This window comes from Pholis gunnellus, assembly GCF_910591455.1.
Source record: "Pholis gunnellus genome assembly, chromosome: 3".
Lineage (NCBI taxonomy): Eukaryota > Metazoa > Chordata > Actinopteri > Perciformes > Pholidae > Pholis > Pholis gunnellus.
The window spans coordinates 19,659,889-19,680,031 of NC_136529.1; the positions used below are offsets into that span (position 1 = coordinate 19,659,889).

General features: G+C 41.3%; 5 protein-coding genes across 5 annotated transcripts in view; 1 reads left to right on the top strand and 4 right to left on the bottom strand.

Annotated features, from left to right (window-relative positions):
- The window catches only part of loxl2a (lysyl oxidase-like 2a), a 26,030-nt gene extending 21,282 nt beyond the window's left edge, over positions 1 to 4,748 (top strand). The window contains exons 10-14 of the mRNA XM_079186592.1: positions 101 to 341; positions 730 to 845; positions 1,031 to 1,167; positions 1,588 to 1,699; positions 3,396 to 4,748. Of these exons, the coding sequence (XP_079042718.1) occupies positions 101 to 341; positions 730 to 845; positions 1,031 to 1,167; positions 1,588 to 1,699; positions 3,396 to 3,466 (677 nt within the window). The 3' untranslated portion in view covers positions 3,467 to 4,748. The remainder of the gene's footprint in view (positions 1 to 100; positions 342 to 729; positions 846 to 1,030; positions 1,168 to 1,587; positions 1,700 to 3,395) is intronic.
- r3hcc1 (R3H domain and coiled-coil containing 1) lies at positions 1,952 to 7,708 on the bottom strand. The gene is made up of 9 exons (XM_079186593.1): positions 7,594 to 7,708; positions 7,158 to 7,289; positions 6,780 to 6,917; positions 6,036 to 6,576; positions 5,679 to 5,854; positions 5,426 to 5,496; positions 5,236 to 5,331; positions 4,943 to 5,086; positions 1,952 to 3,189 (listed from the first exon to the last, which is right to left on the bottom strand). The coding sequence occupies exons 2-8, from the start codon at positions 7,220 to 7,222 to the stop codon at positions 4,980 to 4,982; spliced, it is 1,194 nt and encodes a 397-aa protein (XP_079042719.1). The 5' UTR covers positions 7,223 to 7,289; positions 7,594 to 7,708; the 3' UTR covers positions 1,952 to 3,189; positions 4,943 to 4,979.
- Positions 7,709 to 7,965: 257 nt separating this feature from the next.
- Positions 7,966 to 11,104, bottom strand: golga7 (golgin A7). Its single transcript, XM_079186451.1, has 6 exons — positions 11,050 to 11,104; positions 10,405 to 10,527; positions 10,164 to 10,316; positions 9,968 to 10,069; positions 9,106 to 9,163; positions 7,966 to 8,812 (listed from the first exon to the last, which is right to left on the bottom strand). Exons 1-5 carry the CDS (start codon positions 11,056 to 11,058, stop codon positions 9,116 to 9,118), a joined length of 435 nt encoding a protein of 144 aa, XP_079042577.1. The 5' UTR covers positions 11,059 to 11,104; the 3' UTR covers positions 7,966 to 8,812; positions 9,106 to 9,115.
- Positions 11,105 to 13,287: 2,183 nt separating this feature from the next.
- Positions 13,288 to 16,292, bottom strand: rplp0 (ribosomal protein, large, P0). Its single transcript, XM_079183882.1, has 8 exons — positions 16,265 to 16,292; positions 15,843 to 15,951; positions 15,552 to 15,727; positions 15,215 to 15,302; positions 14,495 to 14,641; positions 14,194 to 14,379; positions 13,930 to 14,070; positions 13,288 to 13,512 (listed from the first exon to the last, which is right to left on the bottom strand). The coding sequence occupies exons 2-8, from the start codon at positions 15,894 to 15,896 to the stop codon at positions 13,354 to 13,356; spliced, it is 951 nt and encodes a 316-aa protein (XP_079040008.1). The 5' UTR covers positions 15,897 to 15,951; positions 16,265 to 16,292; the 3' UTR covers positions 13,288 to 13,353.
- Positions 16,293 to 16,991: 699 nt separating this feature from the next.
- LOC306694313 (zinc finger BED domain-containing protein 4-like) lies at positions 16,992 to 19,404 on the bottom strand. The gene is made up of 5 exons (XM_079157099.1): positions 19,298 to 19,404; positions 18,910 to 19,033; positions 18,555 to 18,694; positions 17,402 to 18,467; positions 16,992 to 17,322 (listed from the first exon to the last, which is right to left on the bottom strand). The coding sequence occupies exons 1-5, from the start codon at positions 19,394 to 19,396 to the stop codon at positions 16,997 to 16,999; spliced, it is 1,755 nt and encodes a 584-aa protein (XP_079013225.1). The 5' UTR covers positions 19,397 to 19,404; the 3' UTR covers positions 16,992 to 16,996.
- Positions 19,405 to 20,143: the final 739 nt, after the last annotated feature.

A 20,143-nucleotide genomic window follows, 5' to 3' on the forward strand; every position in this document is an offset into this window, starting at 1 on the left:
AAGACTAACTTGCTGCTCTACAGCTAATTGGGGAACTTCTAGTTTCTGTGATACATGCTGGTGTTAACCACTTCGTACCTTGTTGCTCTCACCCTCCCAGTGGCCCCAGACCTGGTCCTCAGCTCCCAGGCTGTGGAGCAGACCACCTACCTGGAGGACAGACCCATGTACGCGTTGCAGTGTGCCCACGAGGAGCAGTGTCTGTCCAAAAGTGCTGACACAGCTGACTCCAACTCCTACCGCCGCCTTCTCCGCTTCTCCTCCCAGATCCACAACAACGGCCAGTCAGACTTCAGGCCGCGGGCGGCACACCACTCCTGGGTTTGGCATGAGTGTCACAGGTGAGACCTCCACGAGAGCTACAGTTTGTAGCTTGCTTTTATAATATTGACTGCATGAAAACCTGATCTGTTACTCTCAAAGGATGACACGGGGGTTTACTGTTGTTCATGTTCATGCTGGATGTCAAAATGTCATGAATCCTTTGAGGGGATCATTCAGTTTCACATATGAATACTGCATATGTGAAACTGAATGACATCATATGGAATGAATCTTTCATAATTAATTACCAACGTTAACTGCTCTGGAAATCCCTATATTCCACTGGCGATGTGTCTTTTCCCCCATAAGGCGAGCATGTGTGTTATTACCCATGTAGGAGTTGCTACATAATGACATATACAGTATAGGACGTTTCAACATTAGGTTTTGTCTCGTCTATTCCAGACATTACCACAGTATGGAGGTTTTCACCCACTATGACCTGCTGAGTCTAAATGGCACTAAAGTTGCAGAGGGACACAAAGCCAGCTTCTGTCTGGAGGACACTCACTGTGACGAGGGTAAATAGTCTTCCTTCCCTTTCTACTTTTATCACATACTGAGGCTTTGTGTAGAATTGTGCTACTGAATTGTGGTTTAACATGATTTTGCTTTCACAAGAAGAGAATATTGTAAAAACAATGTATGTTGTTGAAAGTTCTGAAAGGCTTAATACTAAAACTGAAACTGTTGTGAATGCTGACAGGTATCCAGAAGAAGTATGCATGTGCAAACTTCGGGGCACAAGGCATCACATTGGGCTGCTGGGATACCTACAGGCACGACATTGACTGTCAGTGGATTGACATCACAGACGTGAAGCCCGGCGACTACATCTTCCAGGTGAAACATTTGGTCTGCCAGTCTAGCCAGCCGATAGCGGGAGATAAATAGTCGATAGCGGCACATCTGCATCTGGAATGATTGTCTCATCTCCGGCCAGCGTAGTCTTATAGACCAAACACATACCAAGACTTTCCACGTCTCCTCATCTGCTTGTGTTTGACACTCAGCCTGAGTAAAGTCAGACTTAGCAGAGGTTGTTGAAGGACACAGACACTTTGGCTGCAGCTGAAACAACATTTCTAATAACTAGATTGAGAGACAAACTCTGACATCCGCCACGACACGATTGTCTTTCTAAATCAGTTGCAGCAATAAAACTCACTAAAACTGTATTATTCGTTCCTTATGTATCAAGGAAAGAGAATGCTTCTTTCAGACTTTTAACAAACATTGTTTTGTTTCTTTTTGTTCTTCCAGGTTGTGATAAACCCTAACTATGAGGTTGCAGAATCAGATTACACCAACAACATTATGAAGTGCCGCTCCCGGTATGATGGACAGCGCATATGGACATACAACTGTCATATAGGTGAGACCCTTACCTTTATAAAGACCCACCATCCCTTCTGCACTGTGGTATTTAAAACGGTATTAACTAAGATGGCAAGAGTTCAGTTGCAGGGTTTGAAGCAAAATATGAAATAAAATGAGTTTACAGTTTTGATACTATAACCTGATGTAGATACAAACATCCTTGTAAAGATAATCAACATTTAACACATTTCATTTCAAACGTACCAAAGTAGAGCCACTGAAACACACATCAACTGTTCTTCTTGGCTGCAACTTTTGTTTATTACAACTTTTACATCACTGAAACTTTTATACAACGAATCAAGTTAATGTGTGGTTTTCATATTTTCATGGGATTGCGGAGCATTAAACGCTATAATTAAGTCTTCTTTTCCCTGAAATGACTCAAGGGATGCAGTTAAATTCTACAATTAGTCGACATGGGTAACGCATAGAGGCATACCACAGAACAAGTCCTGTCGCTCCCGCTTCAGGCACAAAAAGATCATTTCAGGGAAACCTCTCATTTCAGTTTGACAGAAAATAAAACGCTCCAACATCTTTATTTTACTAAATACAGTAACGGGCACAAAGGGCTCAACATTCCAAGTTTCCAAACTCAAGCTTTAGTTCTGTGATGTGGAGAGAGAACACTTTGCCTCTGAGGCAACAATCCGATGGTAGTTTTGTGTTCTTTAGAGGAAAATAAAAAAGATGAAAAACAACTTGTAAACTTGTTTACAACAATTTAAACAAAATGAAAATGAACTAAAACATTAGGAAACATTGTCCAGCATAACATTGCTGGTACATGTGTTTTTTCTTTACGACCGTGTCCGTGCTGGCTTTTAAAAACAATACTTCATTCATTTTAATGGATCTACATTTGTCAGTTGGAATTGTGCACTCTATATAAAAAAACCTGGCTGTTAACGACAGCTTCAACCAAATCCTGAGAATTAATGTGTGGAGGATTTCAACATCTAGTTTTGAAAGAATCACTTAAGTAGAATTATGCAACCATAATGCATCACTTGGGCAAAGAGGAAATAAAACTGTCTGGAAATGAAAGACACCTGAAACACACTTTACTTTGAAGACGTCATGCATTTAAATCAAAACAAGCTAAGAGCTTCTCTGGCTTTCCATATGACTCCACTCTTTGCATTGGACTCTACTTTCTTTATTGCTCTTAACAGTGAACAACTGGAACCACATCAATAACGTCCAAACGGGGTCAGGTTCAGCTTTAGAGCGGCCACGTTGAGACTGTGAGGCTGGCTGTGATTCACTCGAGGACACGTCAGCAGTGTGGATGCTGCTGATGTGAGGCAGTCAACTCTTGCCAGTCCCATTCGTCACCATGCCAACCTGCTGTACCAACCAGTGAAGCAGGCAAACGGTGCTTGGACTGTAGTCGTACTCTTCTTCATCAGCTGGCTGTTTGTGGCCACTGTGGGGCCTCTAGAGGCCCGATGAATGGAGGCAGACCTCCACTGGACCTTTCTGTAGGAAATAGAACACGGTGTTTGACAGTAGAAGGTATATTACAACATGCTGCAAAACAGAATGCTTTGTTTGCATGATGGAATTCAAAAAGACTGGTACGCTCTCACGTTAAGACTTCTTTTTTTTTAAATCAGCATTTGTGTTGCGTTATGTTACATGGTGAGCTCTTGTCTCCATCATCTTTTCCCTGTCTGACTTCACAGGTGGCACAATGAGTTCAGAAACAGAGGAAACATTCCCTGGACTGCTGACCAACCAGGTTACACATCGGTAGACCAAAGGTAGACGAGGCAGACGGACATTAGGGAACCACGTATTGATATTCGACAACCACTAGAGGGAGCTGTGCTGTTTTGCTTCCTTGGAGCCGTGCTGGTTTGTTTCCGGTACAACGGACAACGATTCAATGAACTGCTTGCTTATCTATTAACCACATTCAGCTGTACAAACAATGTCCTTATCTTTTAATGTTCTAGTGCCTTTGCCATCAGTGAAATGTAGGTTTCGACCTGGTGCTTACTGGGAGAGATGTCAGGGAAGGATGCGGCCACATAATTTATTAAATTAACGGTGCCAACAGTTGTTTTTCGAAGCCAAAGTTTGGGAAAAGCCTCAAACCAACATCCATTAGGTGACACCTTCACCCGCATGTTGTGTTTGCTTAGGATGGATGAAACAGTGAACTGTTAAACCTGGTGCTACAACTGAATCTTGCACTGTATGTTTCCCACCCAAAACAGATGAATCCACAGTATTGGATGGTTAAAGACTTTAACTCAAAACTGAGAACAAATGCAGTACATGATTATAATGACTGTAGAGCAACATGGCACAATCAATGGCAACAACAAAACTGACAAGACAAAATATTCCTGTTTTTATAAAGACTGTATTTAACTTTCTACAAAAGGATGACAACTTGTAACCCAAACTGTAATTTAGGCCTAAATTTAGATTTACTTTGACATTTTCTCTCATGGCTCCTTTGGTGCTGAACACGGTAAATTGTATTGGATTTGTTTCCTGCAGTGTTTCTGTCAACTTGTAAACATTTTAAGTCATAAATTGTAAGAATTAAGCGTAAATAGGCTTTTTTTTTTTCTTTCTATCAGGATTTTGTGTTCCACATACTTGAGCTCGCTTTTGAAAATGTTTTATTTATTGAGTTTTTTTGTCTTGGTTGTTTCAGTCAACACATTTTCATCTTCATGATCTGTGCATCCCCTCAGCTTATTTCTCAATGTCTATGTTTTGTTACATTATTCTTGTCAGGGACTATGATAACATTGTGGACGGACATACTGAAAAAGCTACAAATGTATGTGAAAATGCCTCTTCGTCGTTTTGTGAATTACGTTTTTTTTTTGTTTTTGTATTTTGTATTTTAAGAGTACTTGTTGCTTGCTGCCTGACTGGTTATATTTTATATGAAAGGGTGAATGTGGAAAAGAATTTAGCATTTTTAAAATAAATATTGGTGAATGCAGATCCAAATCTAAATGATGAAACTTTTTTCATACGGTTCTGAAGTGTATAGAAATGGAACCTCGTATGCAAATTAAGAGACGTGTTGCAGAATGTGACATTCAAGTATTGTATATTTAACAGTTAACAGCTATCCCTATCAAATCACTATGGCAGGTATAGTTGGACAAACATTAATTTAACTCCGTATCAAACTCCACAATTCTGCCTGCGTAGTCTTAAAAATGCTTAGAACTTCCTTTGTCACTTGTGTTCGTCCGTTCACCTGTTTAAGCCGACAGCGTTTGCAATTCCCTTCAACATCACTGCCCTCCTCTTCCTCGTCCCTGCATCCCCAGGGCTCTGGTCACCATCCGCCTGGCAACAGCGCAGTCTGTCCGAGGACGCTCCTTTACCGGCTGGATGAACTCTGGAAGATGGCATAGAAACAACCATCTCATCCACATCGTCCAGTGTTGAAACAGAAAATAATTCCCTTTAATACTAGACACCACAGAAGGGCAATGTTATTTATTCCAAGTAGCTCTGGGGCTTAAACATGTTGGACGAATCACCTACCTGCTCGTCTGCTGGCCTTTCCTTTGGCTTTTTTACTCGCTTCATTCAACACTCTTGCCTTCAGCAGTGGATGGCAAATGGAGAGTGCCTGGATTGCTGCACATGACATTGCTATATGTTAGTACAACCTTTTGAGTCATTCATCTTTTAACCTCAGCACGACATTGATTGTGCAGTTAGGACTCCATACCTGCCGTCTCATTGGAGAAAATGCCCAGGGCATGTGTGTCGTCAACCCACTCGATCTTCATTCCACCATCACTGTGACAGACAGGAAAGCACAGGTTTGGTAGCTGGAACAACTGTCTGAGATGTTAAAGTAGCTTACATTGGACATACAGGATGTTTTCAAAGTCTCAAACCTGTATTTACAGAAAATATCTAAAGCCACAGTTGAATAAAGTTAAACCCAGCGGCCTCCTGAACTAGCTCTCAGCTCGTACCTGTAGTCTGTAAAAGCATCCAAGAGGTCATCTGTTTTGAAACAAACTGGGAAGTCATAGATCTCGATGACGTGGCAAAACCTTTCCAGGCTGTAACCCACATTCTCATAAATGGAGTAGTCATTGTGAACGTGCTCAATGGAAATGGTCTCCGGCTCTTTCAGATGTGCCTTGATCTGGGAGGACAAACAGAAAAAAATATGATGCTAATGTGGCCTCAACATTAAAGAGTTTAATGTAATCTGAACGTTAAACCAAAGAGCAAAAAGAACAGAGCAATGACATGATGCTAATATTAATATATATGTATGTCAGTAAAATGGATAAAGTAAGTAAGAAAAACAAAAGCAGGCGTACCTCTTCAGTTACATCATCTGTGTCTGTGCATACGTCTTCCTCGCCCTTCTCATCGTCCTCCAGAGTCATGTCATTGAAGCAGGACACCGTCTGTTGCCAGACTACAGGCTCAGCTTCATTCGGCGTCAGCAACAACTTTGGTTTCTCTTCCCGAGGACAAACTGCTGAACTGTCAGCAACATGGTTAGGGATACACTCCGCTACACTGAGGACACACTCCTCGCTGGATGTGGTTGAGGACTTCGTTTTTTCTGTTGTTTTGGGAGAGAAACAAGAGTCGCATGAACTGCCAATGCAGCTACAGCTACTTGAGGCTGGACTGGGCAACCCTGGGTCTCCTAACGCTTCATTTTGTAAGGAGAGTCTCTCCCGAGCAGCTCGTGGCATGTAAAGGGGTTTGTCCGGCCTCTTGGGTCCTCGGCCTCGCGATGGAATGGAAGATTTACGCTTGGCGTTGCCACCTTTCTCCTTCCTGTTTCTTAGGGGCTGTTCACACAAGCTGTTGTTGCTCTCCCCGTCACTGACTTCCTCTTCCACACCCCTACAGGAAAACACAAATGTGTTATCTTAACAAGTAATTTAAACTATAAAAAAAACAAGACAAAAAAAAAAAAACAGGAATGTGTAAAAAAACAAAACAAGAAATACATCGTTTTGTTACATCACTGGCAACCTGCACACACTAAGCAATACAGACAAGTTAATTACACATCATTGAACCGAAATCTTGTCTATAGTCCGGACCTTAGCTCAGAATGGCAGACCACCACCCGACGGCACCAGCTGTCCCCTACTGAGAAGGTGGTGAGCTCTGGCAGGTCCTCCATGGTCCTGTGGATCAGGTATCGCAGTCTGCTCGGTAGAGGGGGGAACAGCAGCACACTGACAGGGACACATGTCAACACAGGAAGACAGTGTAAGGTCAGTTTTTACTTTGACAGTTTAAAAACAACTTCATTGTTACACATTTGCAAGATAAGACTTGGTTTTGAGGACTTAATGTCAATGAGACCACCTGATTAAACAAAGGTTATAAACTATGAAACCAGGACAGGTACAAAACACATTTTCTCTGTCCAGTAAAACTTATAACTGAGTTTAAAACAGTCGCATTACGGTTACCTCTTGTGGTTGCTCTTCTGATGGTATGTTTCCAGCTCATCCTTGACGTGATGCAGGAACACCATCTCCTGCTTTGGGAGGTAGATGCCATCGATACAGGAAAACGCCAGGGTGGTCAGAGAGGGACGGGTCCTGTGGACATGTGTGGATAAGTTCCTGTATTACTGATCTAACCTAACGTTAGCTGCAATGGTAACACTACAAAAATCATGCAAATTCACCGTGGCGAGCTAGCAACCGTGGTTGGAAAGGTCAACGTATTAATAGCTATGTTAGTTTATGCTAACAGGAGAAGAAAACTAGCTGGTTATGGTGCGTTTTTATTTACCGAAAGCACACATAAACAAGTCAAAACAAAGCTAGCAGACTCTGGTTAACGCACGAGGTAAGTTATGTTTACGTTAGCTTAAGCTTTTAGTAACTCGAGTGTGCTTACCGTTGTGGTTAAAGTATGATTTATTATTTTGACTTGTTTCAGTTAGAAGCTGTTCACGTAGCGTTAAAGAAGTCACAGGTAGCAGCAGTAGATCAGTTGTTATCGTTACTATTTCTCTACCGGAAGCAGATGTTTTTTGGCGTTCCTTCAGAAGCAGCTAAATATCCGGTCTGACTCCTTCACAATAAAAGCGACGTTCCTATAGATCTTTTTAAAAACATACAAAAAAATGCATCCAATATTTATGTGGTGATAGATATTCAAACCAAATACTGTTATGAACCCATTGTGCACACAAACTACTGATTATTCTTTTCAAAGCCTTATGCACTGTGGTATTTGAAATAAAGTCAAAAACACATGGAGTTATACATATTTCGGACAGGAAATTTTATTTAGATAAAACAGAACAATATATATTAGAAAAGTAAACCAGCTGCATCAAACACCAACAATAGCAATCATCTGTGGTGTTGAGAGTGTTTAAGGTTTATGTGGTGTTTGGTGATTATGAATAAGGGGGAGGACATTCGTAATATAGATGGTGCATCTCGTGGGAAACATGTAACAGGACTCGTCTAAGATTTAGGAGATTTAGTGATGTTGAAATATGACACAGGTGGAAACGTCTCAAATTCTACCAGGTCACGCTGTTATATTGTGATGGACATATAAACAGTATACATGCTCCATCTTCAGTCACAAAAATCCAGTTCAGAACTTCCAAGTGCATATTTCACAAGACACGACTCCCCCCAAAAAGTCACATTCATGCACTGATAAGAAAACATTTGCCTCAACCAGCATGTCAACACTGTGGAGCACTGCCCGTAACAGGATTATAGTTTACGGACCGGGCCAACAACTCTCTTAACAGTTCTTGGTGACTACATACATCATTTTACATTTACATTATTTGCAAAAAAAACATACACAAGTGAAATCACTTATATTTACCAAGGTCAAAAAGAGGCATTTAACACAATGGCACTGTTCATAAAGACCTGTCTTGATCAACTAGGACATGATTTATACATCACTGCGTGTATCAAAAGACATGAACACACATTTACAAACATATAAGTAGAGGCCGACAGTAGAGTACTCATAAATAACAGAGAAGAGGATCAGATCTAAATTATATACATCCATTCAGGTGAGAAGGACTTCTGAATATTTGCTGCCAGACAGATGATGAGTTTCTGGTCATCGGAAAATACTGAAAGGTAGAAAGAAAGAATATTCTGTCATGAAGAAGAGTCAACGGGTACAGACAATGAAGATTCTGGTGTTGTGACTAATAGACCACTAGATAGTAGTAAATGTCCTGCTTAAGTGATCACACATTTAATTTAATTAAAAGTGGTCAGTGATCCATTTGACTGTGGCTAAAAAGAACAATGGCTGACGTTAAGCAAAATCCCATAATAAAATCCAGATATCTTAAGTTAAGAACTAAAATGTGGTGATAATGATTTTTCATTAAAAACATACACCAGAAAGACTCCATACCAACGGTTCTTTATCTTCCAGAACCAATATTTCTGTCTTCAAAGATGGTGATTTCAACCTAGAAGATAGAAAGTTAAGGGAAATACACAACGCTAGATGCACATTTTCTTATATAGATAAAGCTAGGGTTTAAGAAAACTGTTATATTTATTGAAAATTCTCCTTTCACTCCAACAGAAATCAATAAATCAAATGCACTGAATAAAAATCTAGCGTCTGTGGCCGTTACTGCAATAAGCTGCATACCTGCGTGTCGACCTACTTACATCCCGGCCGCTCTCTGTCAGTGCACTCATTACCACCCGAGTGTTTTATAAGCTGCTAGCTCGACAGCTGTGTGTGCTACCAATAGCCACAGCTCATTTAGGGGGAGGGGCTTTGGAGGGAGGCCTGACGGGTGAGGATGTCAGTGCTGCCGACCTGGCGACTTTTCGCTAAATTTGGGACTTTAGGCGCTCGTGTTGCTGGCTGCTTTCATTGGAAATAAACTGGTAACACTGGGCTAAGTATTTCATATGGATAATTCTTAAAATCCATCTTATTCTTCTCAGCATAACCAACCCTAGCTTCAACCAATATTTACCTTTTCTTCACAAGGTTATGCCAGCTTTGTTTGAATTTACTACCCAACTTATGGAGCAACGTATCGTATTTCTCTGACGTTGAGAAGACTGGTTTTAGAATTAGTGTATAAAATTAGGCGCATGTCAAAGAATAACCAGGCGAAGCATGTAGATGTAAATATTAAAAGGAGGAGCCAAGCAACCTCGCCAAAACCCACCGGTTAGCCTAATTTTACTTCAGCGTAACTTCAATACTTTTCTACCCCGCTGTATACTGCTATACGTCAGGTGAAGGATACGACTCTGAGGCCTCTCTCTATGGGGTCAGTCAACAGCAAGCCCCGGGGAGCATAAATCTTCTCATTCTGGTCCTTAATGTACCTCGAAATCTTCTTCAACACCTGCACACAGAGAGACAGACAGCAGCACGCGGATGTAAGATAAACATTGTCAGGAAGATCTGTCCAACACAGCGTAACATTGAAACTGTTTTACCTTTTCATAGTGCGTTTCCATACAGAGGAATACTGTGTAGGCAGTTAGACAAGCCAGGCAGCCCTCCAAATAAGACTTCCCCCCTAGTTTCTCTGCCTCTGCATACAGGTTGTTGAGAGTCTGGATGGTTGCCTCAAAGTCCTGCTTATCCAGCTGAAAACAAACAGTTTAGATGTCATCATACACCAGCTTTTAAACATGCAGTCAACAATCACAGCACCCGTGTAAACACTATACACACCCTTGACTCGAGCTCAGAGGGGAACTTGGTCTGGAACTTGGAGATGGTCCCTGAGCCGTAGTCTCTCTGGACAAACACCTTGGAGGACACAGCTGGCTGCTGGAGGTCCTGTAAACTGTGGGTCTGGACCAACAATCAACATTTAGGCGTGCTGTCTTTCATGGAAAAGTACCCGTCTGAAGGGTTGACTCAGTGGCACCTGCTGTACAGCTAACTACACAAACTGTAGGGGAAATCATGACGCCCATACTATCAGCTAACTTTAAAGACTTTGGACGTCACACAAGCTAACATTGTTAGCACGCTAATAGCTACGACAACATCTTCGATTTCACCGACGACAATTACCACATGTGTGATGTTGACACGGTTGATGTGGGCTACATTATGAAACAATAGTACAATATAATATGATCAAATTGAATACTACGATCCGCCTATGAGGTAACGTTAGCTATAGCTAATAACACGTTAGCTTACGTTTGCTGAGCCATCAACGGCGCTGGAAAGTACGGCATGTTAGCCTTTAGCACCATTCACATCAATAAACCACCGTAAACATGTTAAACATTGAGGCGTCCAATTACATGTAGCTCTTTAAAAAACGAAAAACTCCCCCAGTCCACCTGAAGAAAAAGCCCTTACCTCAGCCATAGTGGACGTTTCCTTGTTGCTGCTGCGCCTCTACGCTCCAGCTTCACCGAACCTATGCCACTTCCGGTTCTTTGTTTTCAGAATAAAAGTGTCTTTTGCACAAATATATTGATGAGTGATATGTTATATATCGAAGTATATAGTATGTCCACAAAACTCATTGTATAGTATCTCTAATGTGGAATAAAGAAGTCATAGTATAGTATGTATTTTTCAATCAAGTCTGACTGAGTAAATTTGAAATATGTTTTCTTTAATTTCATGCACTCCTGTCGTGTTGATTTAAAACAACTTTTAAAAGTCAATTGTGTGTCTTTATTTTCTATGATTGGTTTGTTTTGGAGAGAAAATCAGAATAGAATATCTTGAAGAACTATTAAAACATGTAATTTGTTTGGCACAATTATAAAGTAAACTTACCTATGCTTATAAGCAACTTCCAATAAGTGCCTTCAACATGTGGATCCAAGTCCATCAACCTCTGTAAATATACTGATATGCTTCAAGTTCTAAATTTAGCAGCAATAAGAGACAAAGAAATATTTGTAATAATGAATAATAATGAATTTATCACTTTTACACATACTTTTGCAAATAAAACCAAAAACATTAATTGAATAAAATGCTAACAGCAGTCTGATGTCAATAGGTAGAGCGGTCCACAGTTTGGGAGCTTAACAACAGCAAGATAGGCCGCTGCCTTGAACCGCTGAAGTAAAATGATCAAATCCAGGCAGTAATGTGGACAACAAATCTTAGAACGAAGAAATGAATTGTGAATTTCAGAAATAGCCCTACCAAGATAAGGTGCTGATACAATTGATACTTAACACGCTGAGATAAAAGGACCAAAACCCGGCTCAGTTTCAGGAAGGTCCATTCTGTTTCTACAACAAATGTGAAACACCAAAAACTGAAGGAGCTTTATAATACAGATTAGTTTATTTTTTATATCTGTAATGTGCAGAATAATCTGTCATGCTGCAAGGTCGAGCGGATGTTTTGTGTGTGAGTTGAGTAGAAATGGTATGACAGACCAAGTAGCTCAGGTAGTGAACGGGTCAGAAGACCTGAGGTTGTGGGTTTGATGTGATGCAGTGAATTTTAAGGTCCATCAGATAGTTCAGGGTGATAGAAGTCTGGAGGTTGTGGGTTGACCTGTAAGTGGTGCAGTGAATTTTGAGGTCAAACACCCAAAATGATTAAGTCAAATACACAAAAATATTATTTCTAAGTGAGTGTGGCATTTGTAGTTTGGGAGGCTCCAGCATCAGGTTTGAGTCCTCACTGTTGTGAGAACACCATTAGTCAGAGCACCACTGTGGAGGTGGACGAGTATGAGACAGTCTATTGACGTTTATGAGAGATAGGAAGGGTTATGTAACAGAAAAACACACTGCACTCATCTGTGCGAAAAGAACAAATATTTGCATCACATAAATCTGTGCCTACAACAGCTGGCTTTCACAAAGTGTTGGTGAATGACATTAAGGGTCGCACTAGAAAAGTGCACTATATTGTGACTTTTACTACCATTACTTGTCTTCGACGTACTACACTGACTTAAGACTTTTTCGGTAAACCATATTACTTTGACAAGCTATACCATGAACCTTTACTTTGCCGTAGTATACTTTCACATCTATTGAACTTTTTAAAATCAGTCTAGGCCAAGACTTAAATTAGTTTTTGGATTAAGTCCAATGACTATGAAGTTATTAATTGTATACTCTGATTATATATACACACACTTTCCTTTTAATGACTATACTACAGACTTTAATTTGTCAGCATACTGTACAATGATTGGCATACACTGACTAGTTTTATTTTTTGACATACTATATCATGAGTTTGTTTTTGACATAACATCCTGATACCTTCAGTTATGTCAATATAGCTCTTTTTATAGTATTTTTCCAGTAATCAAAATATAATGAAACTGGGTTAGGTAGCCACTGTGGAAAGTAGCAATTCTTTTGATTTAGTGGCAGTTATTTAGAAATTGAGATTTTCCATATAGAAACAATGCAGGATAGTTTTACTTAATCATACTAAAAACACAACTCCTGATTCACTTCACAGAAGCAGATTTTAATCCATTCTTGTGTAAATCAATAAAAATGCAGCTTCATCAAATTGCCATAGTTTACTCAAGTCTCAACCACAGAGCACTGCATTTATACAATAGAACCTTTCAATTTAAAGCAAAAGAAACTCAAAAACAGGGGGATTTTAAGAGACTTTATTGAATCATAGTGTAACGACTCAAATCCGGATGTTTGCTGGATTTTATTAGTCGAATAGACCAAAGCCCATGTCGTCATCTGATGCCTCAGACTCCTCCTTGACCTCCTCCTTCTTAGCGGCTGGAGCTGCAGCAGCAGTCTCAGCAGCCGCTACAGGTGCTGCGACAGCAGCAAAAGCAGACGGGTCAGCCAGGAAGGCCTTGACCTGTGAGGACAAAGGGACATGTTAAGTTTTCTATTTACACAGTTAGGGTTGTGAGGCAGAAGCCTATCAAATTATGGAATCAACCGTTTCAATACGTGTGCGAATAATCCTTTCTACAAATTAAGCATTTGTCTGAAACCGTACGTGCCTGGCAGTCTAGTGATGCTGACTGACAGGTATAGCGTGGAAACAGGTTATTGTTTGCAGGGGGAACGACAAAGCAGTACTAAACAAGCTGCATTGTAACTTATCCTGCTATATAAAAAACGATGGCTTAAGTTAAAAAAAAAAAAAAAGTTATCTGGGTACATTTTAAGTTTTCCATTTACAGAGTTTGCTAATCATGCAAAACACACCTCAACACTAAAGCTCATCTGCGTGCTAACTAAAGGGAAAGTACTGATTTAACGAGCATACCTTGTCTGCCAGGGGGAAGGAGTAATCCGTCTCAACAGCGACAGCCAGGACTCTCTTGTAGCCATTGATGACGGAGTGGGGGACAGAGGCCAGAGTGGGGTAGCCGATCTCCAGACACACACTCGCGATGTTTCTCACACCCTAAAAACAAACAATTGTTAAAGTGACCATTTTTTAAGTGTATTCCAAACAAATATGACTACTTTGTTTTAAGTGGTTCTTAATTGCACGGACTGACTTATTTTTGTAAGCGCAGCATCTCACCTCCAGGAACTTGGCATGCAGAGAAGCCTCAGTGATGTCGAGCACCTCAGGACTGTAAACACTGCCGTTGTCATACACCTGCTGGATGTTGAGTCCGTAGGAGAAGGGCGAGATGTTCAGCATGTTGAGGAGTGTGGCCTCGCTGGCACCAACTTTGTCACCAGGTTTGATCAGCGCGACGTCACTCTGGGGATAGAGATGCTTTTTAGTTACTGATGCAAGCATTTTGATGTACATTGTTATGTTTAACATCCATGCTTTTCATTAGCCTTCCAAATAAAGTATTAATTTTCAAACTCACCAAGATTTCAATGCTTCCCTTGGAGATCTTTGTGGTGATACCCAGAGCCTGGAAGAAAGAGGTCTTCTCAGGACCCAGACCAGTGTTCTGGGCTGGCACAGTGACCTCACATGGGGCGACGGCTCCAGCACGGGCAGCTGCAGGTACCTGGGGTATAGATGACAGTTTAGCGTGCTACTCTACTGGGGCTGAATTTAAACCTCAAGAATGGGTTTGAACATTTTTGGCTAGAGTTAAACTTCCAAGTTTAATAAGTGTCTGAAACCATACGTGCCTGGCAGTCTAGTGATGCTGACTGACAGGTATAGCGTGGAAACAGTTACTGTTTGCAGGGGGAACGACAAAGCAGTACCAAACAAGCTGCATTGTAACTTATCCTGCATCTTGGCAAGGTCTTTGCGTACCAGCCTTAGAAATAAACCAGGTTTCTCTACAGTTTACAGGGTTGAATTTTAAATTATTTTCTAAATATTTCTGATCAAAAGTTATGTGCTAGCACCAACTGCCGAACACGGATGACTAATTTAATAAGTTGGTAATAATGTTTGACAGTGTAGAACATCGTTTGTCAAATACAATAAGACTAAAGGCATCCCTCTGGATCCATGTCACACAAACAGTTTGTAAACTTAATGCCTGAAACAATCAGTAGAGCCAATGTAACATTTAGTTTGTTAGTCATTCTGAGGAGTTATTTGGCAATTCTGTTGATTGCATTACCTTGTTGGTCAGCAGCATGTCCCGGACCTCAGCCAGATCCTCCTTGGTGAAGACAAAGCCCACATTTCCTTTAATGTGAGGCAGAAGCCTATCAAATTACGGAATTAACTGTTACAATATGTGTGCAAATAATCCTGTCTACAAACAAATCAAGCGTTTAATTGTCTGAAACCGTACGTGCCTGGCAGTCTAGTGATGCTGACTGACAGGTATAGCGTGGAAACAGGTTATTGTTTGCAGGGGGAACGACAAAGCAGTACTACACAAGCTGCATTGTAACTTATCCTGCTATATAAAAGTCAATGTTAAAGTTAAAAATGTCAAATACCAGACTCACTTCTCCAGGGCAGCGTTGTTCTCCAGGTGGCCACGGATGGCTTTACGCATCATGGTGTTTTTACCCATCAGCACCACAGCCTTCCCACGCAGGGACAGACGGATGGTCTGCATCTGCTTGGAGCCGACATTGTCTGCACCCACAATGAAGCATTTCGGATAGTCATCCAAAAGTTGCTACAAAGACAACGGGAATTTAATTAAATGTATATATAAATATGTAACGTTACAGTATATAAATCAGCGTATACTTAAATACAAACTTACATCAACTAGGTTAAGTCCTACTTACGATTATTTTCATAAAATAGTTGGACTTCCACGTGGCCCTGTCTTCCCTGGGCATCTTTGCAGTGCTTCCAAGGATCGCTTAAACAGCTGGTTTAAAGACAAGGTAATACCTGCAAACAAATAATAGAACTGTTAATAAATTAGAAACACAACTAACGATACAAGCTACATACAGGCCTGTGCCATGTGGTTGACAGCTAGGGTTTAACGTTAGCCGGCTAGCAACAAGTTAGCACTATATTAGCAGGCCGCGCTGCTAATATAGTGCTAGCCGTTAGGCCTCAACACCGTACTGTTATATCTCACAAAACATTTAGTTAGGTGCTACACGCGTCTATCCCATGAAGCAATAAATCAAATATAAATATTTCTACTACATTTTATATTTTTCTTTTTTCTGAAAGAGCGAAGTCATGTCCTTACCTCACACAGTAGGGTCGCGTGAAAGAAAGGGAACTAGGAAATGCGCGAGGAGCATATATACCAATCAACTGTCCAATCACAAAGGAGGCATGGGCGTCAGCTACCCAGCTATTGGATGGTTGCCCTGTCAATCACATCTGTTGCCACACTTTCACAGATAAGAGTGCTCACACTACAACCAAGTCAATGCATTCCGTGTTTCCGCCTTTCGAACAGGCTAATGGTTAACAGTTCCGCGTAAAATGAATGCCGGTATTAGCCAACTAGCTAACGATAGCAGAGGAAAAACGATGGCACAGCCGGTTCTACAGCTTCCGTCAGAGATCTGGAACCACGTTTTTGGGTATCTGTCACCGGCAGACAAGTTTAGCGCACGGGCGTCCTGCAAGTACTTCAGAAAACTCGTGGACCACGGATCCCTTTGGAAAGACTGGTCAGTAGTTCTGGGTAGTGATGGGACGATGATACCTCAAGGAGTGTATTGACACACTAAACAAACTGTGTCGGCACTGTATTGATACTGTGTTGGTCACCCAATAGTGACCCCTGCAGTAGTTATAAAATCATTGCAGGTAAAGAAAGTCCTTGTTCGTGTAAATGCTAAAACTGAGTTGGTATGTAAAATATAGCAAATTAGAGTAAAAATTCAGAGTTACAATTTTGTAACTTATGTGCACATTTGTCAACTTAACTGTTAAATCATATGAAATAAAAGACAAAAAAGTGATCAGTTCATGAATTTTTATTGAGAAACAAAAGTTTTTCGAGTGTCTTTGCTCCAAGGCGATTTCTCCTCTTACACACCAGCTCCCCAGCCTTGGAAAATACTCTTTCGCATGGTACAGACGATGATGGTGTGCAGAGAGTTTTAAGTGCAAGTTGATGAAGATGTGGGTATATGTTCTGGTTCCATTTCCAATATTGCAAAGGATCTTGGTTTCTGGGTGTGTTTGTTTCTGCCAGGTAGCGTTGGACTTCAATAATGGAGTCAGCTGTTGCGTTCCTCGTCTTCTGGGTCTCTGCAACCTCCATATCGAAAGTCTTCCAGAGATTGTGCCCTAAAAAAATAGTCAATCATTACTTCATTATCACATGATAAATCATATCACAAAGTGCCACAAAAATGTATTTTCATACCTGAACTGGGTTCTGACCCATGTGAAGAGCTAGGCTCTCCTTCTCTTGGGTCAGGCTCTTGGCTCCTCATTTCTTCTGCACATTCTGACTGCAGTCTCTTCACCGCTTCACTTGCCTTTTGCTGACTAACAAATCCATTCTTTTTAAATCTGGGATCTAACAGAGTTGCCAGAGTCATCACACTGAGAGATTCTATGCCGCAAATAGCGTCAGTTAGCCGCTTCCTCAGGTTTTCAGCCAGTTGCTGAGCAGCTGTTTGTGTCACTGTTGTGGCCTGACGTTGAAGCTCAATGTGGAGCATTCTCATCATGGGAATGACCTTCGACCCAGAGACCCTTTTTTCCTCAGACAGTTCTCTTGTAGCTTGGTCAAAAGGAACAAGAACCCTGAGCATCTCTTCAATGATCTGACATTCTTCTGGAGTCAGTGGAGTGATGCCAGGTTTTAATAAGGCCAGTGACACCCAGACTGCCTCCTTCTGCTCAGTCATTCTTTCAAACATTTGGTAGGTACTGTTCCATCGTGTTGGCACCTCGTTTATTAATTTATGGCCCGGTGTTCCCAGCTGTTGCTGTATTTGAGTGAGCTTCTCTTTAGCAGTCACGCTCGATCGAAAGTATGTCACAATGTGTCGTGTTTTGTTGCGTATTTCAGTCATTGTTGGGATTTGATCACATGATTTTCTCACAATTAAATTCAGGGAATGGGCTATACAAATGGTATGCCGTATTTGCAGCATTCGAGCACATGCAGTCATGTTTGCTGCTGCATCAGTGACAAGACACCTGACCTTTCCTGCTATGCCCCACTCCTCCATGAGGCTCCTTTTAACCGTGGCAATGTTTTCTGCAGTGTGTTTCTGAGGAAAATGCTGCACTGCCAAGACTGATGAATGGAGTTCATGGCTTTCTTTGTCCACATAGTGGCCAGTAACAGCTAGATATGCCTCCATATTCATGGACGTCCACATATCAGCTGTTAAAGTAACAGCAACAGCACTCTGGAGGTCCTTTTTGGTTTTCTCCTTCTCCTCCTCATATCTCTGGCTCACCAAGTCCTTGATGGTCTGAAAATAACCATACAAATACTGTTACACCAATAAAATATAGTTATATAGTTAGTACAAACATATAATTAAAATTCTTAAACATACCTTCCTGCTGGGTAGAGCATACGAGGGTACAATAAGCTTCAGGAGCTCCCTGAATCCCTCATTTTCAACAAAGCTGAGTGGCTGACAGTCTTTGATGATCATATTGACCACTGCCTCATCCACTGCTTGCTTGTTAGGAACTGCAAGCCAAAAGGAACTATTTTGTCAAAAGCTTAATAAAAGGACTGTAATTCTTACAAACAATATCAAATAGACATAAGACGACATGGTGGTGTAGTGGTTAGCACTGTCGCCTCACAGCAAGAGGGTTGGAGGTTCGATACCAGGCCTGGAGCCTGTCGTTTTGCATGCATGTTTTTTTTTAGCACAATTTTTAGAGAGAATTTTAACATACCTGGGGTACTCTCACGAGTATCTGCCAATTCTTCATTGCCATGCCGAGCTCTATAATGCCTCAGCATTGATGAAGTGCTCTTATTGATATAAGATAGCTCTGTGGAGCAGAGCCGACACTTCACCTACAATAACATAAAAAGTTAATTTATCTGAAAACAATTCAAACCTCTTACCAGAACATTGCATTCACTTGTTAAACAAAATAGACACCCTATCTCATGATTACGAGATCAGGATCTCATAATTACATGATGACATGAATAAAGCAACTGTAAGGCTCTTTAACTGACTATCATATGAATCACAGGTCATTCACTTGATAAACTGATAAAGTGATTGCAATGCGCCACCGTAAAAAATAGTATATAAAGGAGAAAAAGATTTACCTTGTTTGGCGTCACGAGATCAAAATTATTCCACACCGGGGAAAACTTCCTAGGACGATCCATGATCAAGCAAAACTCCATCCGACAAACCCACGACATGTTGATACAGTTTGTTTCCTGATAAACACACTTTGGCGCGGCACATCCAAACGACACAGTTCCTGTATCGGTCACGTGATTCTTTCTTAAAGCAATACACGCACCGATACGAGGTTTCCCTCTTGAGCTCTCGGCACAGTGCTGATGCACCAGTGTCGCTCGTCCCATCACTAGTTCTGGGGTTTCATAACGGTACTTACAACAGTCGATTCTGGGCCACTCTTCGCCGCAGAAAAGTCACCAGTGTGGTGATGAGGAGCACCAAAGCTAAGGACTGGAAACAACTGTCCCTGTCCCTTCCTTCTCTCACCACAGTGGTAATGGACCAAAGCTCCCACGCGAGCCTCGACTGCATAAAGGATTTTCCACATCTGAAACGTCTGGCCATTAGAAGCAGTCACACTTACCTTTTGCTAGATGCTGCTACAGTGCTTCAACCCCAGCAGCTGACCCAACTTAGCATGTGTGATGTTACGTTCCCCACAGCAGGAATGGATGGCTTCATGTCTGCTGTCTCCCAGTTTACAAATCTCACGTCTCTGGTCTGTCATCAGATGGGGATCTTTGAAGAAACATTTTGGATGGTTCACTCCATACTTGACCGCCTGCCTAAACTGAAGCATCTCTCATTGTCCTTCGTGCAAACACACTGTGCCTTTCACAATATCTCCAGACCCACACCGGGTCCCTCAGGAGGAGCTGGTGCCCCAGTCTTGTCCAGTTTGGAGCTTATCGACTGCATTGATC

Excerpts from the sequence above, each read along its gene's own strand:
- r3hcc1 (XM_079186593.1), bottom strand. The coding sequence starts at position 7,222 with ATGGTGTTCCTGCATCACGTCAAGGATGAGCTGGAAACATACCATCAG. Across the intron at positions 5,855-6,035 it reads CAGATGATGTAACTGAAGAG|ATCAAGGCACATCTGAAAGA; the intron begins GTACGCCTGCTT and ends TTGTCCTCCCAG. Across the intron at positions 5,087-5,235 it reads AAAGGCCAGCAGACGAGCAG|AGTTCATCCAGCCGGTAAAG; the intron begins GTAGGTGATTCG and ends GCCATCTTCCAG.
- golga7 (XM_079186451.1), bottom strand. Across the intron at positions 10,070-10,163 it reads TGGAAACGCACTATGAAAAG|GTGTTGAAGAAGATTTCGAG; the intron begins GTAAAACAGTTT and ends CTCTGTGTGCAG. Across the intron at positions 9,164-9,967 it reads TAGAGAGAGGCCTCAGAGTC|GTTGAAATCACCATCTTTGA; the intron begins GTATCCTTCACC and ends TCTATCTTCTAG.
- rplp0 (XM_079183882.1), bottom strand. The coding sequence starts at position 15,896 with ATGCCCAGGGAAGACAGGGCCACGTGGAAGTCCAACTATTTTATGAAA. Across the intron at positions 15,728-15,842 it reads ACTATTTTATGAAAATAATC|CAACTTTTGGATGACTATCC; the intron begins GTAAGTAGGACT and ends TTGTCTTTGTAG. Across the intron at positions 14,642-15,214 it reads ACATGCTGCTGACCAACAAG|GTACCTGCAGCTGCCCGTGC; the intron begins GTAATGCAATCA and ends TCTATACCCCAG.
- LOC306694313 (XM_079157099.1), bottom strand. The coding sequence starts at position 19,396 with ATGTCGTGGGTTTGTCGGATGGAGTTTTGCTTGATCATGGATCGTCCT. Across the intron at positions 18,468-18,554 it reads ATGCTCTACCCAGCAGGAAG|ACCATCAAGGACTTGGTGAG; the intron begins GTATGTTTAAGA and ends GGTTATTTTCAG. Across the intron at positions 17,323-17,401 it reads TGGGTCAGAACCCAGTTCAG|GGCACAATCTCTGGAAGACT; the intron begins GTATGAAAATAC and ends CTATTTTTTTAG.